The sequence below is a fragment of the Alternaria viburni genome (assembly GCF_023758015.1).
Source record: "Alternaria viburni strain BMP 2772 chromosome Unknown scaffold_12, whole genome shotgun sequence".
Taxonomy (NCBI): domain Eukaryota; kingdom Fungi; phylum Ascomycota; class Dothideomycetes; order Pleosporales; family Pleosporaceae; genus Alternaria; species Alternaria viburni.
This window is the reverse complement of record NW_026055781.1, coordinates 780542-801441: the sequence shown is the minus strand read 5'-3', so window position 1 is coordinate 801441 and position 20900 is coordinate 780542. Positions and strand designations below refer to the sequence as shown.

The following is a 20900-nucleotide window of genomic DNA, read 5'->3' as shown; positions in this document are numbered from 1 at the left end:
TGTGCGAATGCATCTTCGTCCCAAATACCAGGATATGAACTGAGTATGCATCGAGAGAAACCCTAACCTCGGCGCTCCTCGTCAATGTGTTCCTGATGCACTGACATGCCCCTCTCGGGCGAAGTATCGACATCTTTGTCGCCATACTTCTCAGATCCAACAGCACCAGTAGCGCCGACAGCGCTGTGGCGTCTCTCCCAGTATGAGTCGTCGCGTTCGTTACGGCTGATGTATCCAGCCGGGACCCACTTCTTACTGGTCCTGGCAGATAGGCTCGGGTCTGAGTACATGATATCGACGTTCTCAAGAGACAACGATTTGGTCTCGAAGACGAAGAAGTAAACGACACCGGCGGCGACGAAGTTGCAGGCGAAGAAAACGAAACCGAAGGCGTATCCGATGCCGTCGTCAGCGTAAGGTGTGAGGAAACCGATCAGGAAGTTGCCTAAGAATGGTCGTTAGTAAGCGAAGTCGGCACAAGAAAGCATGTTGCTTACCGAGCCAGTTGAACGCTGTAGCCAAAGAGGCTTGCTTCGCGCGAGTCCTGAGCGGGAAAGTTTCGCCAATGATTACCCAAATGAAAGGACCCCAGGTGGCGGCGAAGCTTGCAATGAACATGCAAGCAGCGACGATCATGACGATACCGGCAGTGGGGTTGTCTTGCGGTGGGAGCGCAACACCGATGATGGCAAAGATGAGCAGCCAAGTAGCTTGCCAGAGACCGCCAATGACGAGCGGCACACGGCGACCGACTCGCTCAATGAGGTACAACCCGGGGATCGTCATGGCCACGTTGACAGCACCAAGAATAAGTTGAACTTGGAGAGGATCATCAATGCCTGCGGATTGGAAGATAGTCGCGCCATACTGTGACGATTAGCGGCGTGCATGTGAGGTCGTTATTCGAGGGAACTTACGTAGAAGAAGTAGTTGACACCAGTCCACTGCTGGAAGAATTGGATAGCACATCCGACGAGGGTACGGTATGCAAGACGCGGGATACCGGATGGCTGGCCAGTGAAGCATTCCACCCAAGTACCTTGCCCGGCGCTCTTTTGCTCGTTGATGGAATCCTCCATCTCCTTGAAGTCCGAGTTGACCAACTCGTGGTTGGGGTCGTGTGCTAAGCCTCGGAGACGAGCCATTGACATGCGCGCTTCTTCCCAACGGCCTTTACCGGCCAACCATCTGGGCGATTCTGGCGTGAAGAGTACACCGAAGCCAAGAGGGAGCGAGAAGCCGATTCCGAGGCCAATGACGATTCTCCAGGCGGCATCGCTGTCTTGGCCCGGATTGTCACGGACACCAAAGTTGATAATGTTGGAAACTGCATATAGTAAGTACTTTGTAAGCACACATCTGGGCCAGACCTACTCAGGATGCCAACAGTGATCATAAGCTGGTAAGATGCGACGACGGCACCACGAATCTCTCGTGGGCAGACCTCAGACTGGTACATCGGTACACCAATAGAGAGAATACCGACACCGAGACCAGCAACGATACGACCAATAGTCATGTGGACCCAGGTGTTCATCGCTGTGACCTGGATGATGTTGCCAATGACGAATATGAGCACACCGATGGAGAGATTGCGGCGACGACCAAACCAGTCGGCAGTGTAAGCACCAGCGAGCGCGCCGATGAGAGTACCAATGGACATGAGGGATACAAGCAGGGACGAAATCGTGGGATCGAATGCTTTCTCGCCATTGCCCTGGTCCTGTCCAAAACGCTGGATGAAGTCCTTGAAGATGAGGATTCCACTGATTTGACCCTGCATTACGTGAGCCACACGCATTCACAGGCAGAGATTGGCAGATGCATACCGTGTCGTAACCGAAGAGGAAACCACCTATCGATGTGATGACACCAAGAATGATGGCTTCGATACCGCACTCGGCACCGCGAACGCGGACAGAACTATTCAGAGTCAATATAGCATTCATGCATAGTCGAACGGCGTCAAACGTACACTTTGCCCAGACCCATGGTTGTAGTAACGATTCGATCACGACAAGACCGATGTGCGAGACAAGATGGATTTACTTGTTCGGCACACGACGAATCTTAAGTATCGATGCCAATTCCAGTCCCGTGTCCCGTAATGCGGTAATGCCCAGCATCGCGCCGAGCGTTCGACTCCGGGGCTCCTACGTCATACGCGCCACGCCGTCACGCGAAATTGCGCGCGAGCGGCCTTACCAGCTTGGCTTCACCTCCTCCACAGCCAAACAAAAGTGATCCGGGGGTCTGAAACTGCAGTAGTGGGCTTGTCAATGCGACGCAGCCGCTGGGGGACAAGGGGCGTGTATGTGGGGAAGCAGGTCGCGATTCGATAGCCAAGCCAAATCCGCCCGACGTTCCGGGAAGCCCACCAAGAGATAGACGGCCTCGAGCACACATGGATCGGATCGTGCTCTCACATGCTCATCTGACGGTAGGCGTTGTACAAGGCGTCCTGCTAGATCCCTAACGTGCAAAGTGAACGCCTCTGATGCGCACCCCGCATTCAGGCGCAAAGCACTCAGCGACGCGCTCCAGGGACCGTTGTGCCGCACAGCCGGGCGCCAGAAACTTGGTGACGGTCGCGTGACTTGTGGATATCGACTCGACGACGCGTATTCTTCGGCCGGGGCCATGTCGGTGAAGATACTTCACTTCAAGATGCGACAGACGCTCTCGGCAGTGGGGATGATGGAGATGCGTACGACCCCATCCGGGCCTGTGCAGCCTCAACACCTGTGCTCCGACCATCCCTCCGACTCTTTGAACAATTGCCGCGCGAACCGGCACAAGCTTTGTCGCTGTGCTTGTTTTGGACTGCAATCTCCGATCGCTTGCAGTCTCTCTCCGGTCAAGTAAAGCGAGGGACCCAGTTTGGATGCAACGTAAGCCAGGTTGCGGCGACGGATTGGTGCGAGAGCGGCCCACATGAGGCTCAAGGAAGACACTAAGAACCTTCCATTACCTTGGCATGTCCGACCCGCATCGGACGAGAAAGTGAGGCCGTAATCTCGGCAGTTCCCACGTCGTGGAGTGGGTGTGAAGGCTTTGAGGGGCAGCCTGCGTGTTGGGGAGAAGAAGGGGTGTGGAGGTTGCGGAGACTGGAGAAACTTCTCCTCGGTAGTAAGCACTGGGGACGAAAGCTGGAGAAGGAACAACACAAGCACCAACAACAGCAACCTTCTTGCGCAACTCTCCCTACAACATGACTTGTGTCTAGGTAATTTACACGACAACTGACTCTCACGACTTCTTGCTCTGTGCGGTTTAGCGCATCCGGTGGGATGTACATAGTAATCCTGTCACCGCAGAAGGGAAGAGACACTGCGCCGGCAACGCGCCGATGCCAGGTACGATCTGAAACGTCGTCATTCCCGCATCTTTCGATGTATCGATGTCTGTGTGGACAAAGACAATGCTCTTCAACGCGGTCTGCCAAGTCACGTGCGGCGTTCCTTGGTCCTTCTAGGCACCGTTGGAACGCGATGGTGATGTCATCATGTCGCGATACACAGGAGCCAACTGAGAATGCTGCATCAACCCAGAACCCCTAACAAGAACACTCGGGAAGACATTGCGGAGTACACCAAACTCAAATTTCCTATAGACAACCTCCGGACTCACAAGTAGATCACAAAATGGTCAAAGACAACGAAACCGTGATTGAGTAAGTGGCCCATGAACGTCAACGCAAGCAAAGTGCTTACGGCATCGCAAGGGAGTTCAACGAGCTGGTCAACATGTCGGCAGACGAACTACAAGACTGGCTTGGCAGCGACGAATCCGCTGGAGCCGGCTGGTAAGCCCTGCCTGCAACGAATGCAGTGCTGACGTTGCGAATCTTATGACATGCATGCCCTCTAAGACGCCTCCAGGTCCAAAGACAACGGCTCCGGCGAGACAGTCGGCCACGATTCAGGTCGTAAAATCGTTGCTATACTGCAGAATAATCCGCAGAAGGACGCGGATAAGTATGAACAAGAAGACATTGACCACATGCGCAAGGTGGTAGCATACTGCAAGAGGCATCTTGCGCAAGAGGACAAGGCGAAGAAGGACACGGATAGCAAGAGCTACAAGAGCTTGAAAAACTGGGGTCACGACGCCCAGAAGGCTTGAGCATTTGCATGAATGGGAATGATGCTGGAAGAGGTGTGAACTCGACACAGGCGGAACAAGTAGCGATTTGCATGTATCGAGGTCAAACCACAGGCTTCCAATATTGTGACAACAATGACACGAACACATGTCACTTCGTCATTTTGTGCAGGAGACATGGATTTCAAGACGGCCGTATCAAAAGTGGAGTAAAATAGAAACAATGCTTGAAAGACATCTAGGTAGAAGCGGCGCACAGGACGAGTGTCTTGGTCTACAGAGCAGTCGACCTCTTGCGGCCAGCGAAGTAGTTTCCCTTTGATTCGTTAGTTCTCAGTTCGAGTAGTCGGATCGGTGATACTTACTTGCATGCCACCCACGCACGCTGGCTGCTCCATTTCCTCCGTCTTTGTTCTCTCAGGTGGGCTTCTGCGCATGAAGCACTCGCCTACATGATGGCCCTCATCGCACGCAACGACCCATTGGCCCATACCCATGTCCTTGGGAGCGTGCCTGACACCTCTTCCACCGCCACCTACAATCAGATTGCCTGGTCGGTAGGTTGGATCCGCGCGCATACGCTTAATCACGCTGCTGTGGATGACGGCATTCGCGGGTATGTCGCGCGTCTCACCCTTGGGCAAAGGCCATCGGATCGCTTTCCATGTCCCATCCTCCTGTAAGTCCATGCGTCGGAAAGGCAGGTACTCCATTATGTTCCACGAAACGACGCCCATGCGATTGGCACCATTGTTGAATTGCAGGACGTCGTGGATACGGCCTTTGGTCGCAGCGCTGTGGAAATGTTTGTGGAAATGCGTGTTAGGGTGTTCGCGATGATGCGAAAGGATGTTGTCGTCGTCAGTGTAGCCAGCTGTGTCGACGGATTGCGCGCCCGAATTGGCGATGACGGGTGAGGGCGACGCAGGATCGATTGCAATCATCGGGATGTTGTTCTGCGCTCGCGACACGTTGGTTGTGGGCTCCTCGTGGCAGCAACTCAGAGCTGCGAGCTTGTCTTCGTCAAAGTCGAGCCCAGCTTTTTGAGCTTCGCGCACCATCCACACCAGGGCTACGTGGCTCAGTGCTGCGTCGTCATCACCAAGAGGCCAGCCTCCTCCGATGTCCTACACGACGTTAGTATTGAAATTGAACCTCCGTGACGAGGACACTTACTGCATGGCATCCAGGAAACCAGACTTCCTGAATATCCTGCTCGCCATCTTCGTCTTGAGAGTTGAAAGTTCCCGCAGCGTCATAGGATCGCATCGAAGGAGTAGCAGAGCCGTGAACGCCATCAAGCTGGGAGCAGTCCGCGCTCCGGCTGCGTACGCCTGAAGTCTCATGTGGATCTCTGTAACGCTCAGGTGGTGGTGCCAATGTATCTCGCCGACCTCTACTCTGCTGTTCGTCGTGGTCTTTCTCGTCTAGGTCATGGTCTTCATGATCACCATGGATCAGATCCCTCATGTGCTGCCGGTGTCTGTGGCGATGCTTGTACAACATTGACCGGTCGGGCTTCTCTTGAGAGATGAGATCTTGTCTGAACTTTGCGCGTCGTTCATCGATGGATACTGCGTGTCGTATTACGTGGGCGCTGCTTCTTGCGGTGTAGGGGAATCTGCTACGTTGCATCCAGGCGTTCTCGAAAGCAGGCACGGAATTGACTGTATCGAAGAGGCCCAGAAACCGAATGGGTTTGACGGGACGGCTGAACGTCTCGCGAAACGCGCACATGAATTCCAGAAGCTTTAGCTTCTCAGATTTCTCGCCTGGCTTGCGATCTTTGCCGCCTTTTTCGTCCGGTAATCTACATTGCCATTTCTGGAATGTTCTGAGATAGCGTTAGTGGAGAGTTTATGCATGCTACATGCTATACTCACTTCCATGCGAATTGACACATCTCTTCGTTTCCAGCCTGTCGACAATTAGAAATCGCCTGACAGATATTGGGCAGTTGCTTACAGAGAGGAGACCAACGTGATCAAGCATCTCTGCGAGGAAGCGAGCGGTATATGCACCACGCGAGAAGCCGAAGAAGAAGATATCATCGCCAGGTGTATAGTATCGCATTAGGAACTGTCCAGTCTATGTCAGCCAGCTGCGACCGGGTTCCGTCCTCTAGCCACTAAGCTGAGGGTAGAGCTACCTCCTGGGATGGCTTACCTTGTATCCCGCCATGACATGCTGATCGAATGAAGTTCCTACGCCAGATCAGATCCCATGCATCACAACGAGCCGCGCCGAACGTACCTATTGCGCTATCTTTTGCCTTTGCGTACCATGACTGGAACTTTTCCCATCGACCTGTTCGGGTCATGGATCCATTGGCTTTCGTAACATATGTACCGATTCCGGGCTGGTAGTAATGGAACTGATCATCCCCATTGCGATCGAGCATGCGATAGATTTTGAGGATGTTGCTGTCGGAGTCTGTGCCTGAGAATTTGTTGCCTGTACCATCGAAGCACAGGACAAACTTCTTGGTCACATGGTTCGGACGTCGTGACACGGCTCCGTAATCCATAGGGTTGTTGTTAGGTGGTTGTGCGGATACCTGAGGCGAAACGCTCGGTAGACGTGACTGCTCTGAGTTCTTGCGCGCCATGTTGAGACGTGGGGCTTGAAGAGGAAGAGCAACTTGATAGGAAGCCAGCTTGGTCGTCAGAACGAAGCAGTCGCGAAGTGTCAAGTAGCCAAGTAATCTCTATCAACGCGGGGATCGGCTACAAAAGCCTAACACATCTGACGCGTGCTCCCCGTCTGGTCTGTCTCCAAAGCTTCCGAGCGTATCAAGCCACATTAAGATACTGATCGCCATTGCTAATGCGGCTTGTAACAAAGCTCGCCTATCGACGCGTCGATGTCGCAGGTGGTGGGCTGGGAGTAGTCCCGCCGCTAATAGCAGCCGCTGATCGTTCGGAAGTGCCGCTCGCCCTACAGCGACTATTGACCTTTGAAAGCTGAGATAAACTGACTACCATGCGCTATACGACGCCCCCACCCTGAGTTGCTACATCGATGATGCGGCAGCCACTCAAGCATCTGAGCGTTGCCTGGCAGAAGGCACGACAGATACACCGCATCCTGTCTCGTGTCGTGCTGCAATTGATTGCAGAAAAGAAACGCATGTGGCCCTCGACTGCAAGTAAGCCAATGCCACCGTTTCGCCACTATCCCGGCTGGCAATATGGTGGTAACCGATGGACGCGATGCTACGCAGTCCAGGCAGGCAAGCTCCGAGAGCTAATGCTGAGCGCGTTACTCGTGATCGCAGTGGTGTCTAATCCAATTGGACTCGGAAGCAGTGCATTCAACAAGAACGCGCCGATCAGAGAGGAGAGGTTGGTGTAGGTCTGCTCGCCGACATGTGAGCAGGAAAAGCACGTCGCGTCGATGGTTGACGCTACCCTTCCAGCGATCATTTGTGGGGAGGCGGCCCGTGCACCAGCCGTCTCGATTGCCGTCGTCTCGACTATCGATCGCACCTCCCAGTCACCACAACCACCACCGGCGTCTTGGACGAACCGGACAGTAAACCTTACGGCTTCGGGACAGGCCGTAGACCACTGACCGCCGTCGCTAGTGCCTGCCTGATACCGCACCCTACTCGGAGATTTGCAAGCTGGCACTCCTGTTGTTGACCGCCACCACATCAGCTGAAACTCACTCTCGTCTGTCCACTTGCTAGCAAATGACTGCGCGACCATTCGTCGGGAAGTAAGGTCGGTCAATTCCGGTGCCGCAAGCGCTAGAGTCTCCTTCCACTACTCAGCCGAAAAAAGCTGAATCGGGATGCCGATCGCTTGATAGTTCGTCTATGGCTTTTGTCCACGTCTCTGTTTGGAATGGTCGCGAGTTCAGGTCGCCGTTCCTGTCTATCATGTTATCGACCGCCAGGGTTGCGACATCTTCGACACGTTCCCATAGGGAGACAGCCGAAGTGAGACCACAACGACTCCCAGGCAACCAAAAGCGCTGAAGCCTGAAACGTGGCAGGCGTACCCACCTCCTGGCTACACGTTGCTTTTGGACTTTTAGCAGTGTCGCAAAGGCCATCCATGGATCGTCACAGGTGGGTCTAGTTAGTCGTTTCCTCATGGAGCCAATGGTGCTACTACGCTGTGGGTCTTGAGGACCGCTCACAGATCATTCCTTGGACTTGTCATGCAGTGCTCGATACCCCTCTGTCAGTTCTTAGCGAAGGTAGCGCAGAATCCGTCTGGCACTACCCTCCACAAAGGAAGTCACGACCAATGAGCAGTCGGACATTTGTAGCCATCAGAGGTCTGACGATATCAAGATCCGGACGCTACTCACATCATCCCGATGCAGGCATGGGTTCGTCCGCCCTTGAGGAAGCCGCAGGACACTGTTCGCCGAGTGCATATGCTGATCAACACACCGTAGCTGCTAGCGATCGTCGCCACGCAACTGGCTCGCTGCTGCTTGCCATGGCCAAGCTCCTGCGTGGGGAGCATTGCGCCTCCCAGATCAACAGCAAGCTACGTTGAACTTACTTTGTGAACTCCGTCCGGCCCTGGGATTCATATTCTCCCCGTTCCCATCTTTTCCACATGGTCATACACACACTTATTCATCATGCCTAGCCAGATACAAACATTGATCGGAAAGATCAGGAGGAAGCCGACGCAAGCCAGCGATGGCCGAACAGCGGAAGCGTCGAGTGGCATGAAGAACCACCAGAAGACTGGCATCGTCAGCGACATTAGAGGTCTCGGTGTTAAGGATGCCAAGTTCGCCCTCGATGCCATTACGACACTCGCATCCGGTGAGCCTCTGGACGACAAAGAACTTCTCCTCGAGAAGGGAGTTCAGATGCTACAGGGTCTTCCTCTGAACAGCGGTCTCAGTGCAAAGGTGTCGGATGGTTTCATCAGCATGCTCTGGAATGATTTACCACACCCAACACCTACGCATGCCGGCCCATCGGCACGATACCGGAAGCACGACGGCTCAGGAAACAATCCCCACAACCCTGAAATGGGCAAGGCAGGTTCGCCATATGCGCGAAATGTACCTCCCACCAAACCGAAAGGTAAGTACCCTCTTGCTATCATCCCATGCGAATCAGGACTGACAACTTCTCAAGGGCCAAATTTACCTGACGTTGAAGACGTATACGAGGCGCTTCTCAAGCGCAGTGGTCCTTTCCGCGAGCACCCCTCTGGTCTGAATCGCCTCTTCTTCTCCTTCGCAACCATAGTCATACACGAATGTTTCCAAACCTCTAGGACAGATCCTTGGATCAATGAGACTTCGAGCTATGTTGACCTCAGCACCCTGTACGGCAATACGGAGAAGGAGCAACATCGCGTGCGAACTTACAAAGATGGCCTGATCTACCCAGACTCAATCGCCTCGGAGCGCATCATGATGATGCCCCCTGGTGTAGTCGCAGTACTGTTGATGTTCTCGAGAAACCACAACCACGTCGCGGAGTCGCTGCTGTCAGTGAACGAGGACGGCAAATACAAGCCCTGGGATACTCTGGACGAGGCAAGCAGGAAATGGTAAGTTTGCTGCAGTCCTTGTACGCGATATGAGCCTAACTCGATTTCAGGCAAGACGAGGACATCTTCCAGATCACGCGCAACATTAACGTCGGTTTCTTTGCCTCAGTCGTACTGAAAGACTATGTCGCTGCCATCCTGAACACACCACGAGCCAACTCGGAATGGTCTCTTGATCTTGGCAAAGAGATCAAACAAGGCGGCACACGTGTCGAGCGTGGAACCGGCAGCCATGTATCCGTGGAGTTTGCTGTCCTTTACCACTGGCACGCTGCTCTCAGTGCCGCGGATGAGACATGGATGGAAGATATCATCCGTTCCGTCTTCCCTGACATCCGCCACATCGACGATGTGACAATCGAGATGTTCCACCAAGTCATGAAGGTCTACGGTCATGACTTGATGAGCAAGAAGCCCTGGGAGTGGACTTTTGGAGGCCTTGAGCGAGGCGCTGACGGCAGGTTCAACGATGCCCAACTTTCCGAGCTTATCAAAGACTGCATCGAGGAGCCTGCCCATGCTTTTGGTGCCCACGGTACCCCCGCCAGTCTAAAGGTCGTTGACCTCATGGGCCAATTGCAGGCCCGTGAGATGTTCAATGTCTGCACGCTCAACGAGTTCCGCCGGTATCTTAATCTGAAGCCGTACGATACGTTTGAAGATTGGTGTTCCGATAAAGAGACAGCACGAGCAGCCGAGCTGTTGTACGGCCACATGGAGAACATGGAACTCTACCCTGGATTGATGGCCGAGTGCACCAAACCTGCCATGCCGGGAAGTGGTGTCTGCCCTGGTCAAACTACTGGTCGAGGTATCCTGGACGACGCCGTCGCATTGGTTCGCGGTGATCGTTTCCTGAGCTACGACTTCAACAGTAACACCCTTACGCAGTGGGGAGCGGCTTTGCTGGCGGAGACAACACCCGGTGCATACGGTGGTGTGTTTCCTAAGCTGCTCTTCCAGGGTCTTCCGGGTGGATTCAAGGGAACTTCCAGCTACGCGCTGCTGCCCTTCTATACTCCCAAAGCAGCGAAGGAGATTCTTCAAGGAAATGGTGTGCTTGAAAAGTACGACCTCAGACGCCCTCCCAGCGATTACGACATCATCAGCGTCCAAACTCAGGAGGGTTGCAAGGAAATCTTCGAGGATCGTGAGAGTTTCGTTGTCATGTACCAGGCAGCTATTCGCAACTGTACTGCTGGACATGACTTCATGATCGGCTGGGACGAGCAGAAGAAGCATGATGAACGCTCCAACATTCTGCACAAGGTCTTCTTTGAGGAGGGCTTCGAGAAGAACATCAACGAGTTCTTCACGACCAACGTACGCAATCTCATCAAGAAGAACTCCCTCAAAGGCGCCAAGGGCAGGATGAGCATCGACATTGTCCGTGATGTTACCAACATTACGCCAATCCTTTGGCTCGCTGAGCGTTTTGCACTCCCGCTGAAGACACAAGAGCAACCTAGAGGCTTGCTCTCCGTCCACGAAGCTTTCCTAGCCTATCTCGTACTGTGTAAGTAACCAGTCCAGCGCTCTTGAACCTGCAACAGGTGCTAACCTCCGCCCAGTCATGTACCAGTCCTTCAACATAATGCCGCATAACGAATGGAAGCTGCGTGCAGGCGCTATGGAAGCCGCAGCCCCCCTCCGCTCCATCTTCGAAACCCATCTTAAGACGCAAACTGGGCGTCTAGAAGGTTTCGTCGACTGGATGGCCAAAGGCTCCGCTTTCGAGGTAGGCCCACACGCCGACCGCATCTACCATGCATTAGCGGACACCAAGCTGCCCATCGGAGACATGGTCGGTGACTGCATCGGTATGGGAGCGCCCGTCGCCGGAAACCTGACACAGCAAGCCAGTCTGCTGATCGACTTGTTTCTATCTCCTGGATACGAAAAGTACAAGACAAGGATCGTCGAGCTATCGCACATGGACCCTACGACCTCGGACCGCGAACTCCAAGGCTTCGTTTACGAAGGCATGCGCCACGTTGGTGTTGTTCCCGGTCTACCTCGCGTTGCGACGCGCGACATTACCGTCAACGACGGCATCCGCGGCCCTGTTTCCGTCAAAAAGGGCCACACGATCCTCATTGCAACTTCCAAAGCCGCCATGGACCCCGTTGCGTTTCCCAACCCGGAGATCCTAGACCCGCATCGCCCATTCAAGGAGTACACACTTCTCGGCCATGGCCTGCACTTCTGCTTCGGCGCCCGCCTCGTAGGCCCGTCTCTCGCCGCGACGCTGCGCGAAGTTTTCAAACTACCAAACGTGCGGCGCGCACCGGGCAAACAGGGTCGTTTTACCGTCACGGAGCACAAACTCGCCGGCATAACGATGCGACATTATCTTGATTCGAGCTCGAAGGAGAGTCCCATCCCCACGAGTCTACGGCTGCACTACGATAGCGAGGATGTTGTTGTTGCGACGGGTCTCAATGGCCATCTTACCAATGGCCATGCGAACGGGGGGCTGACGAACGGACACACGAATGGGCTTGCCAATGGGCATACAAACTTCGCTTCTAATGGCCATGCCAATGCAGGTGGGGATAATGAACATGGCAATGCGTATACAATTGCGCCTTAGGGAGGTGTGGGACCAGAACCCAATTCGGCACCAGGACGCCCGTCGGTGTCTTCCTGGTCAGTGTCTTCGTCGTCGTCGTCGAGCGAAAGCTCTGATCTGAGGCGGCAGCCAGGGATTTTTTGTTGCCGGAGTGCGCGGGAATAATTTGCTAGGATATGTCCGCTGGTAGTCAAGACTTGGGCATGACTTCGTTAGGGTGTTATTGTTTGTGACGATACCATTGAACTTTCTGTTGGCTTAGTTGTAGTGTTATAAAACCAGCTTGCTGCATGTTGTTGTTGAATTCAAGCTTCGAGTTGAAGTCAGTCATGTTGTGATGTAGAGTACGGGAATGTGACCTAAGAGGTTCATGTATTTGGTGTCGATAACTAGCCGAACCTTAGCCCAGCCTTGCACTGTAATATACGGTTGCGAAAGTCCAAGGTCTCTATTAGGTTACATGTCTTTAATAGTCATCAGTATCAATCGTACCAACACGGTGGTCTAGTCATCAACGTACACCGACAAACACAAAGCCACCCCCATATTACAAGGTATTACTATGCACGCAGTCTTTTATGAGAACGATATTATCAGATAATCTAGCAAATGAATCTTTCCGATCTCCATATAAAGACGACTACACGTCTCACGCAATGAACGCCATGCTACCCAGCCTATCGAAACACAAGAAACCCGTCCTTTACAAAAGACAAGACAGAATGCCAAAGTTACAACTTCACAGCTACTCAACTGAGCCCAACACCGCGTCAAGCCATCCTGGGCAATGGCGGAAGTGAAGTAGGATCCCATCTCCTCTCGCCCTCCATGTCAACATCATCATCGCTGTCTTCCTCACTAGCATCCTCCAACGCCTCCCTCCTCTCCATCTCATCCACATCCATCATGTCATCGCCATCATCCTCGTCATCTTCATCTTCACTACCCAAAACAGGTCTGTCATGGACGTCTGGCAATCCGCTACCCCTCTCGCCCTTGGGTCGGGCTCTGAGCGCACTTCTGCCGCCCTCCCAGCGATCCAAGCGACGCAGGGCTCTGCTGAGCATCTTAGCGCGGTAGTACGACTCCTCGCCATGGTCGTTGACTTCGCCGCCAAAGTCGAGAGGTACGAGGCCGGAGGGCATGGGCGGGGGTGTTTTGGTGCCGAGTTCGTATTCGGGAAGTTGGGCAAATTGCGCGTGCGATTCTTCGTCTGTGTCGTAGCCGTCGGCCATGCCTTTGCAGCGGATCCAGCTGCGCATAAAGGGGTTGGCTTTGCGGCGGCGCTTGGCCGCGGCGGCGTACTCGATGCGAATACCTCGGTCAAGAATGACGTCGACACGTCGCCTCCTGTATTGCTCGACAGCTAGTTGGTGTTGTGTAAGGGGACGTGTTCGTTTATGCGAGGGGTCGGAACCGTTGAGCGGGAGGTAGAAGCCGTGTGGTCCGTTGAAGGTGGGTGCGGATGTGGAGGGGGACTGGCCATCTTGCGAGTGTGGAGCGTCGAGTTTGGTCTTGAAAGAACGTGCGGCTGGTGTTCCTCCGGCGCCTATGCCTGATGTGCGATTGCGCGACCAGTTCCCGCGGCCGGGGCCCTTGGGCGCAGGAGACGAAGCCGGTCCGTCTTCGTTGAGGAGGGTATTGATGCGCATGTTGGGTGTAGCCACCTTCTTGGCTGTGTTATAGACGCTGTTCGGCGGAGACGCAGACCGAGTACGGTCAGTGTCTGAGGGGTAGTCTCGTTCGATGATGGATTTTGCAAGCTTGCCTCGTCCTCGTGCGGAGCCTGGTGTTGTTAGATCGGTGTCGCCGCAAAGGCTAGAGAGCAGCATACCATGGGAAGGCGATTGCCTGTCGCGTCCAGGTGTCCAAGCACCATCATCGGCGGCGATGGAGAAGACTGGGTTTTGGTTGAAGCCTAGAGGTGGGTCAGCTACAGCCGGACGTGAGCGGAGTCACAGGTGAATAGCAGCACTCACCCTTCTTGTTGGTACGCTTGGGGCCTGTCACGACGGGCGCCATGTCGCTTGCCAATATAGCTGTCCTCTCCTTGCGCTTAATCTCACCGAAAGTCTTCTCTTCGATGGAGTCGACGTTCTCCAGCGCCTCCTGCTCTGGCGAGAGTATGTCAAAAGGCGGGCACTTGATAGGGAACTCAGCCGTAGTCGGATCGTCGGCCGGACCCATCTGGCCGGGACCAAAAGGGTTGCTCTCGGCAGCCTCCTTGGTGAAGTCGCTCTCGAGATACCACCACATGAGCCAGAGGAAGGCCGTGGCTCTGCTCTTGCTGCTCAGGTTGGAGCGCATGACGAGGTCGAAGAAGTCGCGCGGCGGGAAGAAGTGCAGCTCTGAGATCTTGGGGGCGTATTGCGACAGGACGAAGATGAGGTTGACGGGGTTGGTACGCGGGACGGAGGCTGCCATGATCTCCTCGATGGTGCTGGGCTGCTCCTGGTCCTCGGTGGCACCCTTGAGGATGGACTTCAAGCGGGGCGCGTCCTGCAGCTGCTTGTAGGCATTCGGGTCTTGGTGGGCCTGGAGGGAGGGGATGGAGTGGTAGGTGCGCAGCTGGGCGCGCATCTCGGGGAAGACTGTGGCAGGTTAGGGGGGCTCGAGGAGGGACAGCAGGTGGCCTACAGTTGAGCGTCGTGTTCATGCGGCCGACGTTGACGAGCAGACACACCATGGCCATGTTGATGGCAGCCGGGCGCTCCGTCAGCAGCTTGTCCTTGAGGATCTTGCTGCACTTGCTGCTCTTGGCCATGGCGTCGAGGTAGATGTCGGCGAAGGTGTGGCCGCTGGTGCTGTCCGACTGCTTGGTGAAGACGGGCCGGTCGTCCTCGAAGACGAGCTTGAGGAAGTCGAACTGGATGTCCTTGCGCCACAGCGGGATGCCGTCGTCCTTCTTCAGGTGCTTGATCTTGTTGCCGCTGTAGACGGACGACACGCTGCCGTTGGCATTGCGGCGCGTCGTCGTCGTCGTCGCCGTGTAGTACGGCCTCGCCGGGTCCGTGTCGTTGACGGGGCGGGCGGCGTCGGGCGCATCGCCGCCAGCGTCGCTCCCATCGGGGACAGGCGTGTTGGCTTGCGAGGGCGAGGGCTTGGAGTCGTCCATCGGGGGGTCGGCGGCCAGAATGTGTCGCAGGCTGTTTCTCGTGTCGGGCTCGTCGGGGCGCGCAGGCAGAGGCGCCGTGGCAGCCGCTCCGTCGTCCATGGCCAAGTGCTCTGTGTCTGGTTCCACTAGTTTTGTGCTGGCCCGCTGTCGCCTGAGCGCGCGTCTCGAACAAGCAGGCAGGCGCGTCGCAGTCGTCAATCGCCGAGAGGGAAGCTGCGTCTCAGCGCGGAAAGCGCATCCACGCCCAAGCTCAGACCTCGGGACGCTAGGCCAACGCGATCCCATCACGAACATGGTCAACCATCACAGTAGTTGCTAGCAGACTTCATTTCATTTCCTAACCAATTGCGCAAATGCAGTGCACCACGCATACATCAAAGTAACCAGGATATCTCAGCAAAAGTTGCACAAAAAGAAAGCTCCAACACGCGCCGCGCGACTGCCGAAGCCAACCTGTCGCCGAAACAAAGAAAGCGGCCTGCTGCAAGCAAGGGGCGGGGGTATGCAACGCGAAAAGCATACACAACTCCGAGCGAGTCGCCTGCTCCATCTCGCCAAACGCCTGGTATCGCTGAATATCCGTACAACACGCAAAAGGAACCCCAAATCCCGCCTCTCCGGCGCTTCCAAGTAACCAAAGATCCGGCCCGTGGTCCTGAATTAAGAATCAAAAATTATACTGAATTCTTGGTGCATCGTCATGTGTCGTCTCTGTCGCGAATCGAGCCAAGGCTTGCTCACTCGAACGCCGTCTCTTCTCGTACCATTAGAGGGTTGTTGGTGTTTTGTGAATACATTCGTGCATCCATCCGTCCATCTCCGCGTGGAGGGTTGGATCCACCTGAGCCCTTGCGTTGGCCGCCCATGCCCATGTTCATCAAAAGCATGCCGCTCTCTCGTTTTCGTTGCCGCTGTTCGCGAGCTCCGCTAGACTGAACAGCGCCGTTCAAGCTGCCGTATCCCTCTCCAGAGTGATATGGCTGGTCGTAGGCTGGCGCATCGTAGCTGGGTCGCATGGGAATAAATCCCGAATCATAGCCGTTGTATTGGCCTTGCTGCTGTTGGCCGTACTGCTGCTGCTGCTGTTGGTACTGCTGCGGGGGCTGTGGGGGCGGATAGCTGGGAGCGCTATTCCCTTGATAGCCTTGAGGCGGTCGGTCCATACGCTGCTGGAATGTCGTCTCGTTGTATGCAGGCGTTGGGAGGTCTGAGAACATCTGCCTCCGAGGAGACCGAATCGCGTCGTCCCCCAGGTGAGAAGTGTTGTTCCGGATCTCGTGGATCGGGGAGCTTGCTTCATCGAGAGCAGTACCGAAGATATCCGTGTAGTCAGTCAGGAAGAAGGATATCAACGGGGCCGGAATGTTCAGAGTCGGAGCAAATACGATGCCAACATTCCTCACGGTCATCTTGTTCACCCCGGAATTGTCGACAATCTCAATCAGGAAAGACGCCATGTGTCGCAAGAGCTCAAGGTTAGGCCTAGGTAGCTTGTGTACCAGAACGTTAAAGCTCTGGATCTTTTTGCTTCGCTCGTCCATATCTAGAATGTGTCAGTCCATGGTCTACTAATCAACGTCATCCGGATAGACCACTTACCGAGAACCTTGAGGAAGTCAAGATGCAGTTCCCGAGTTAGGACAGAGGCCGGCAGTTCTCGCAGGTACAGCTTGAGAAGCGATGCGACGGCGTGAACGTCATAGTACTGCCCGTCTAGCAACCTGATGTCACCTTCGTTGTTGAACCGATCGCGCAGGCCCTTGATAACAATATTTGACCCGCTGAGCCGGAAGATGCCCTCTTCGCTGATTGCCTTCTTTGCTCGCAGATACTCCAAGCACCTGTAGACGACAGCTGGCAGCGCCACGTTGACACCGTCAGGCTGCGTAAACTCCACAGCTTCCATAAGTGGAATACCAAATACACTGCGGCCCGGAGGCAGGCGATGTTCTACAGCCGGCTGCAGCGGAGTGCTGACCTGAACCGGTGCGAGGTCAGAAGAGCCGCCACGACCTCTAAAGCCGAATATGCTACGTTTCTTGTCTTTGACGGTCGTGGGTCCTGCCGCTGGTTTGCTTCCCCAGCTCTCAGAGTCCTTGATGGGGGTTCCGTTGCTTGGTCCTGAGATGGCAGGATAGTGACCTGAGTTATCTTGAAGGAAGGACGAATCCTTGGGCGACCCCCGTGACGGCTTTTCTACCATCATATCACGGTGATTGGGTCCGCGGACGGGAGCTTGCGCTTGCACCGTGTCGTCATAGCTGAGGCCTTGCAAGCGATCCTGCTCTCCCATATCAGGGCTTTCTCTCCGCTGAGAGCGTGCCGAATCTTGGCTGGCCTGCTGCTTTTGAAGACGCGTAGCAGAGGGGACGCGAATCTCGACTGGCGAAGTTTCGTCTGGTATGTCGACATGTTGCAGAAGAGCCTCGACCCAAGCATCTCGCTCTTCATCGTTCTCCGCACACAGCACATGGCGCACCAAGCTCGTCGAATCTTTTCGCTTTGGCTCCAAGATGAGGAAGGCGTGTCGATATTGGTTATCTTCAGAATCGTCCCGTCGTTGTGGCGATTGGTTTGACTGCTGTTGTGACTGCTTCCCAATCTGTGCATTTTGCAGCTTGATCGTTCCCAAGTGCGCACCGCCCTCGCCCTCAAAGTACCTGAACTCTGAGCCATCCAGAACAAAGAAACGCGCTTTCCAGCCCCCGAAATTCTTGCCACGCTTGGTGAGGTAACCTTCCTTGCGCTGCGTTTTCTGAACAGACACTATCGGACCTGGTGTGGGCTCGGGGGCCAGTCTATCGCCAGCCTGGGCGCCTATTACATCAGTAGACAGGTATTCACAGACAATCAATGCCGTCTTCTCGTTCATGGGAGTTTCCAGGACAGTATCAAAGTATTGGTTGAGGGCGACCCGGCGAGCGTCAATCTTGGCGGGCGCATGTCCTCCGAAGAGAGCACGGTCTGGAAGTCGTCCCTGAAAGTCGCACAAAGACCTCAGCTGAGAGTCTAGAAAAGGCAGCGTAGCAATGGTCTTTTCCACACGCCACAGCTGTTTGTTATCAGAGCGGGCGTAGACGGCAAGAATAAAGACAGGGTCCTCCTCCTGCGGCTTGGGGGCGAGCATGCTCATACGTGATGGCCGAAGGCGGGACGAGAAGACCTTTACTTGGATGGAGGGCAGTGCATTCGGGGGCAGCAAGAGTCCAGGGTACTGGTCTGACACAAGTCCGCGGTAGACGTGTTCTGCATCCGGGACATCGTTGAGAGTAGGGCTGCTCGATGGCGATTCTGGACTGGGCTGTGCACCTGGTACAGTCAAAAGGCCCGTCGACGCCTCTTTGCGTAGCTGGTTAGGCTGCTGATTTTGGTTGACTGGGGGTGACTGGTACGACTGAGGTGTGTTTGGTGGGAATGGAACTTGTTGCTGCATTGCCCGAGCAGCCGACTGGTGCGTGGTAGTCGGCGACATGGGTGGTGATGCGATGGACTGCTTAGGATTTCTGGGTAACGGCGATCCGAGTGGCCTGTCCGTGGGTCGGGGGCTGGAAGGTAGACCTGGACTCATGAGTGGGGATGCGACGCTCCGGTTAGCCATCATAGAACTATCGGAGTTTGCAGGACTAAGAAGAGCATTCAGAGAGTTGGCTGGCGGGTGACGGGGAGAGAGTGGAAGGCCCGATTGCAGCGCATTGAACTGACGCGGCGAAAGGGGAACCGGGACCGCCTGAGGCTGATCGCCTGCTGGTGTTTCAGAAGGCGTCGCTTGTTTGCTCTTGCTTTCGCTTTTCTTCTTCTTCGACTTGCTTCGAGCTTCCTCATCTTTCGAATACATGGCCTCACGGACCCTGTCATCTTCCTCTCGAGTCTTTCTCCTTCCTCGCAGCTCCACGACAGGTATCTCATCCACCTCCAGTATATCGTCGTAATCAGAGTCGACATCGTCGCCATGCACGGCCCGGTGGAGATGTGCGCTGGTCGTTGTGGGTTTCGACAGGTTGAGTGGAGCTGGCGGTGCCTTTCGCAGAGGCTGCGGAGTCTTTCTTGGGGGTGATTCAAAGCCATCGCCGCCGACGACAGGCGTAGCTTGGATCAGCGATATCTGCGGAGGCTGGAGCTGTGAGCTGCCCGGGAGGAGCGTCACGTCTGAGGTGTTCTGGGGAGGAGTGGCTGGCTTCGGGGCTTGCGCTGGGGGCTGAGCAGCATCGCCGGGCTGCAGCAATGTAGAGTCGAGGCCGAGGCCCCTGCTACCAAGGCTAAGGGGTTGCACGGAGTAGTCTGTAGGTGAGTTTACGGCTGACGAGATGTTGGATGCCGTGGAATGAGACGGCGACGTCGCTAGCTGTGAGTCTGGGATGAGATGCGGTGCGGGGTGCTCTTGCGTCAGGGGCGATGTCTTGTGCTCGGTGGCCTTGGTGTCGCTGGGCCGAGCGGCGTCACCAGGTTGCTCACCGAGGGCTGGCGACTGGCTGGTCTCGCGTTCCACGACCGAGTCGAACGTATCGGACTTTTGCAGCGAGCCGGGGCCGGGTGGCAGCTGCTCCGCGTACTCCTTGAACTTTCTGCGGTAGCGGTCCTTGTCCTTCAGTGCGCGCTCGAGGTCTTTCTGGAGCCCGATGATCATGGACCGTTGCTTCTCCACCAGCCGCCAGAGCTGCGCGTTGTGGCTGGACGTGTTCTGCTTGTCCTTCCACAGGGCCAGCATGGCGGCCTCGGGTGAGCCTGCAGCGGCCATCAGACTGGCCATGTCTGGGGGGTTGGCGGTGCTCGTGTCCTGCGACGGCCGGGGCGCATGGCTGGCGGGCGGGCGGTTCTGCGAGGCCGTCGACGACAGCGAGGATGCGGCCGAGTCTATCGAGGGGTTGCGGACTGGCACCGTCGGCCTCGTGTCTGGCCGGTTCGGGCGTGATGGTGGAGGCATGGTGACGGGCGAGGCTGGCGGGGAAATGCCAGCCGAAGACAGCGTGGGAGACGACAGCTGGCGGAGTCTGGCATACGCAGACGGCCGCGACGGCTGCGCGAAGCTCGGGGTGGGGACGGTGGGTGGTGTAGGCGGGTGCGCTGGCTGGGTTGGGCGAATGGGCGAGGTATGCTGTTGCTCCTCCGCCAGCAATGCGTCGAGCTTCTCGCGCGGACTGCGCGGTTCGTCGAGGCGTGGTGAGTCGCGGTAGCCCGGCTGCTGGCACGGGGGGCCGCTCTTACCAGTCGAATACAGCGGGCTTGGGACGGGTTTGCGACGTGCTCGGGGCGGGTGTTGCTCGTCCGCCGTGGCCGGCACGTTGTGCGAGCGCGTCGAGTCGTCGCGAAGGCTGCGAATACTGTCCGCGAGCGACGGCGCGGAGAGAGAATGCAAGGGCGACGGCGGCTGGTGCTGAGGGATGTGATGTGCCGCCGTCCTTTCCTGGAGCATGTGCATGTCTGTATTCGTCGCCGCCATGTCCAAGGCTCAAACGGGCTAGCGGACGACCGGGATATCTGGTCGACGGTATAGCAGACGGCCAGTGGGGATTAGTGTTTCGGCGACGCTCTGAGTGTCTGGTGAATCCAAAGCTGCCACGCTCAGCAGTCTCGTCAG

At 55.7% G+C, this 20900-nt stretch overlaps 5 protein-coding genes across 5 annotated transcripts; 1 reads left to right on the top strand and 4 right to left on the bottom strand.

Annotated features, from left to right (window-relative positions):
• Nucleotides 1-62: 62 nt before the first annotated feature.
• On the bottom strand, nucleotides 63-1992 carry J4E79_006314 (uncharacterized protein; the record flags this gene model as incomplete). Its single annotated transcript, XM_049355185.1, has 6 exons — nucleotides 63-445; nucleotides 498-867; nucleotides 918-1327; nucleotides 1375-1777; nucleotides 1830-1923; nucleotides 1976-1992. The coding sequence occupies 6 exons, from the start codon at nucleotides 1990-1992 to the stop codon at nucleotides 63-65; spliced, it is 1677 nt and encodes a 558-aa protein (XP_049210581.1).
• Nucleotides 1993-3644: 1652 nt separating this feature from the next.
• J4E79_006313 (uncharacterized protein) lies at nucleotides 3645-4125 on the top strand (the record flags this gene model as incomplete). The annotated part of the gene is made up of 3 exons (XM_049355184.1): nucleotides 3645-3673; nucleotides 3725-3805; nucleotides 3882-4125. 3 exons carry the CDS (start codon nucleotides 3645-3647, stop codon nucleotides 4123-4125), a joined length of 354 nt encoding a protein of 117 aa, XP_049210580.1.
• A 253-nt stretch (nucleotides 4126-4378) lies between these two features.
• Nucleotides 4379-6712, bottom strand: J4E79_006312 (uncharacterized protein; the record flags this gene model as incomplete). The annotated part of the gene is made up of 7 exons (XM_049355183.1): nucleotides 4379-4420; nucleotides 4470-5231; nucleotides 5281-5938; nucleotides 5988-6022; nucleotides 6070-6183; nucleotides 6271-6308; nucleotides 6358-6712. 7 exons carry the CDS (start codon nucleotides 6710-6712, stop codon nucleotides 4379-4381), a joined length of 2004 nt encoding a protein of 667 aa, XP_049210579.1.
• Nucleotides 6713-12980: 6268 nt separating this feature from the next.
• Nucleotides 12981-15424, bottom strand: J4E79_006311 (uncharacterized protein; the record flags this gene model as incomplete). The annotated part of the gene is made up of 4 exons (XM_049355182.1): nucleotides 12981-13996; nucleotides 14045-14128; nucleotides 14190-14801; nucleotides 14848-15424. 4 exons carry the CDS (start codon nucleotides 15422-15424, stop codon nucleotides 12981-12983), a joined length of 2289 nt encoding a protein of 762 aa, XP_049210578.1.
• Nucleotides 15425-16062: 638 nt separating this feature from the next.
• On the bottom strand, nucleotides 16063-20246 carry J4E79_006310 (uncharacterized protein; the record flags this gene model as incomplete). Its single annotated transcript, XM_049355181.1, has 2 exons — nucleotides 16063-16868; nucleotides 16925-20246. The coding sequence occupies 2 exons, from the start codon at nucleotides 20244-20246 to the stop codon at nucleotides 16063-16065; spliced, it is 4128 nt and encodes a 1375-aa protein (XP_049210577.1).
• Nucleotides 20247-20900: the final 654 nt, after the last annotated feature.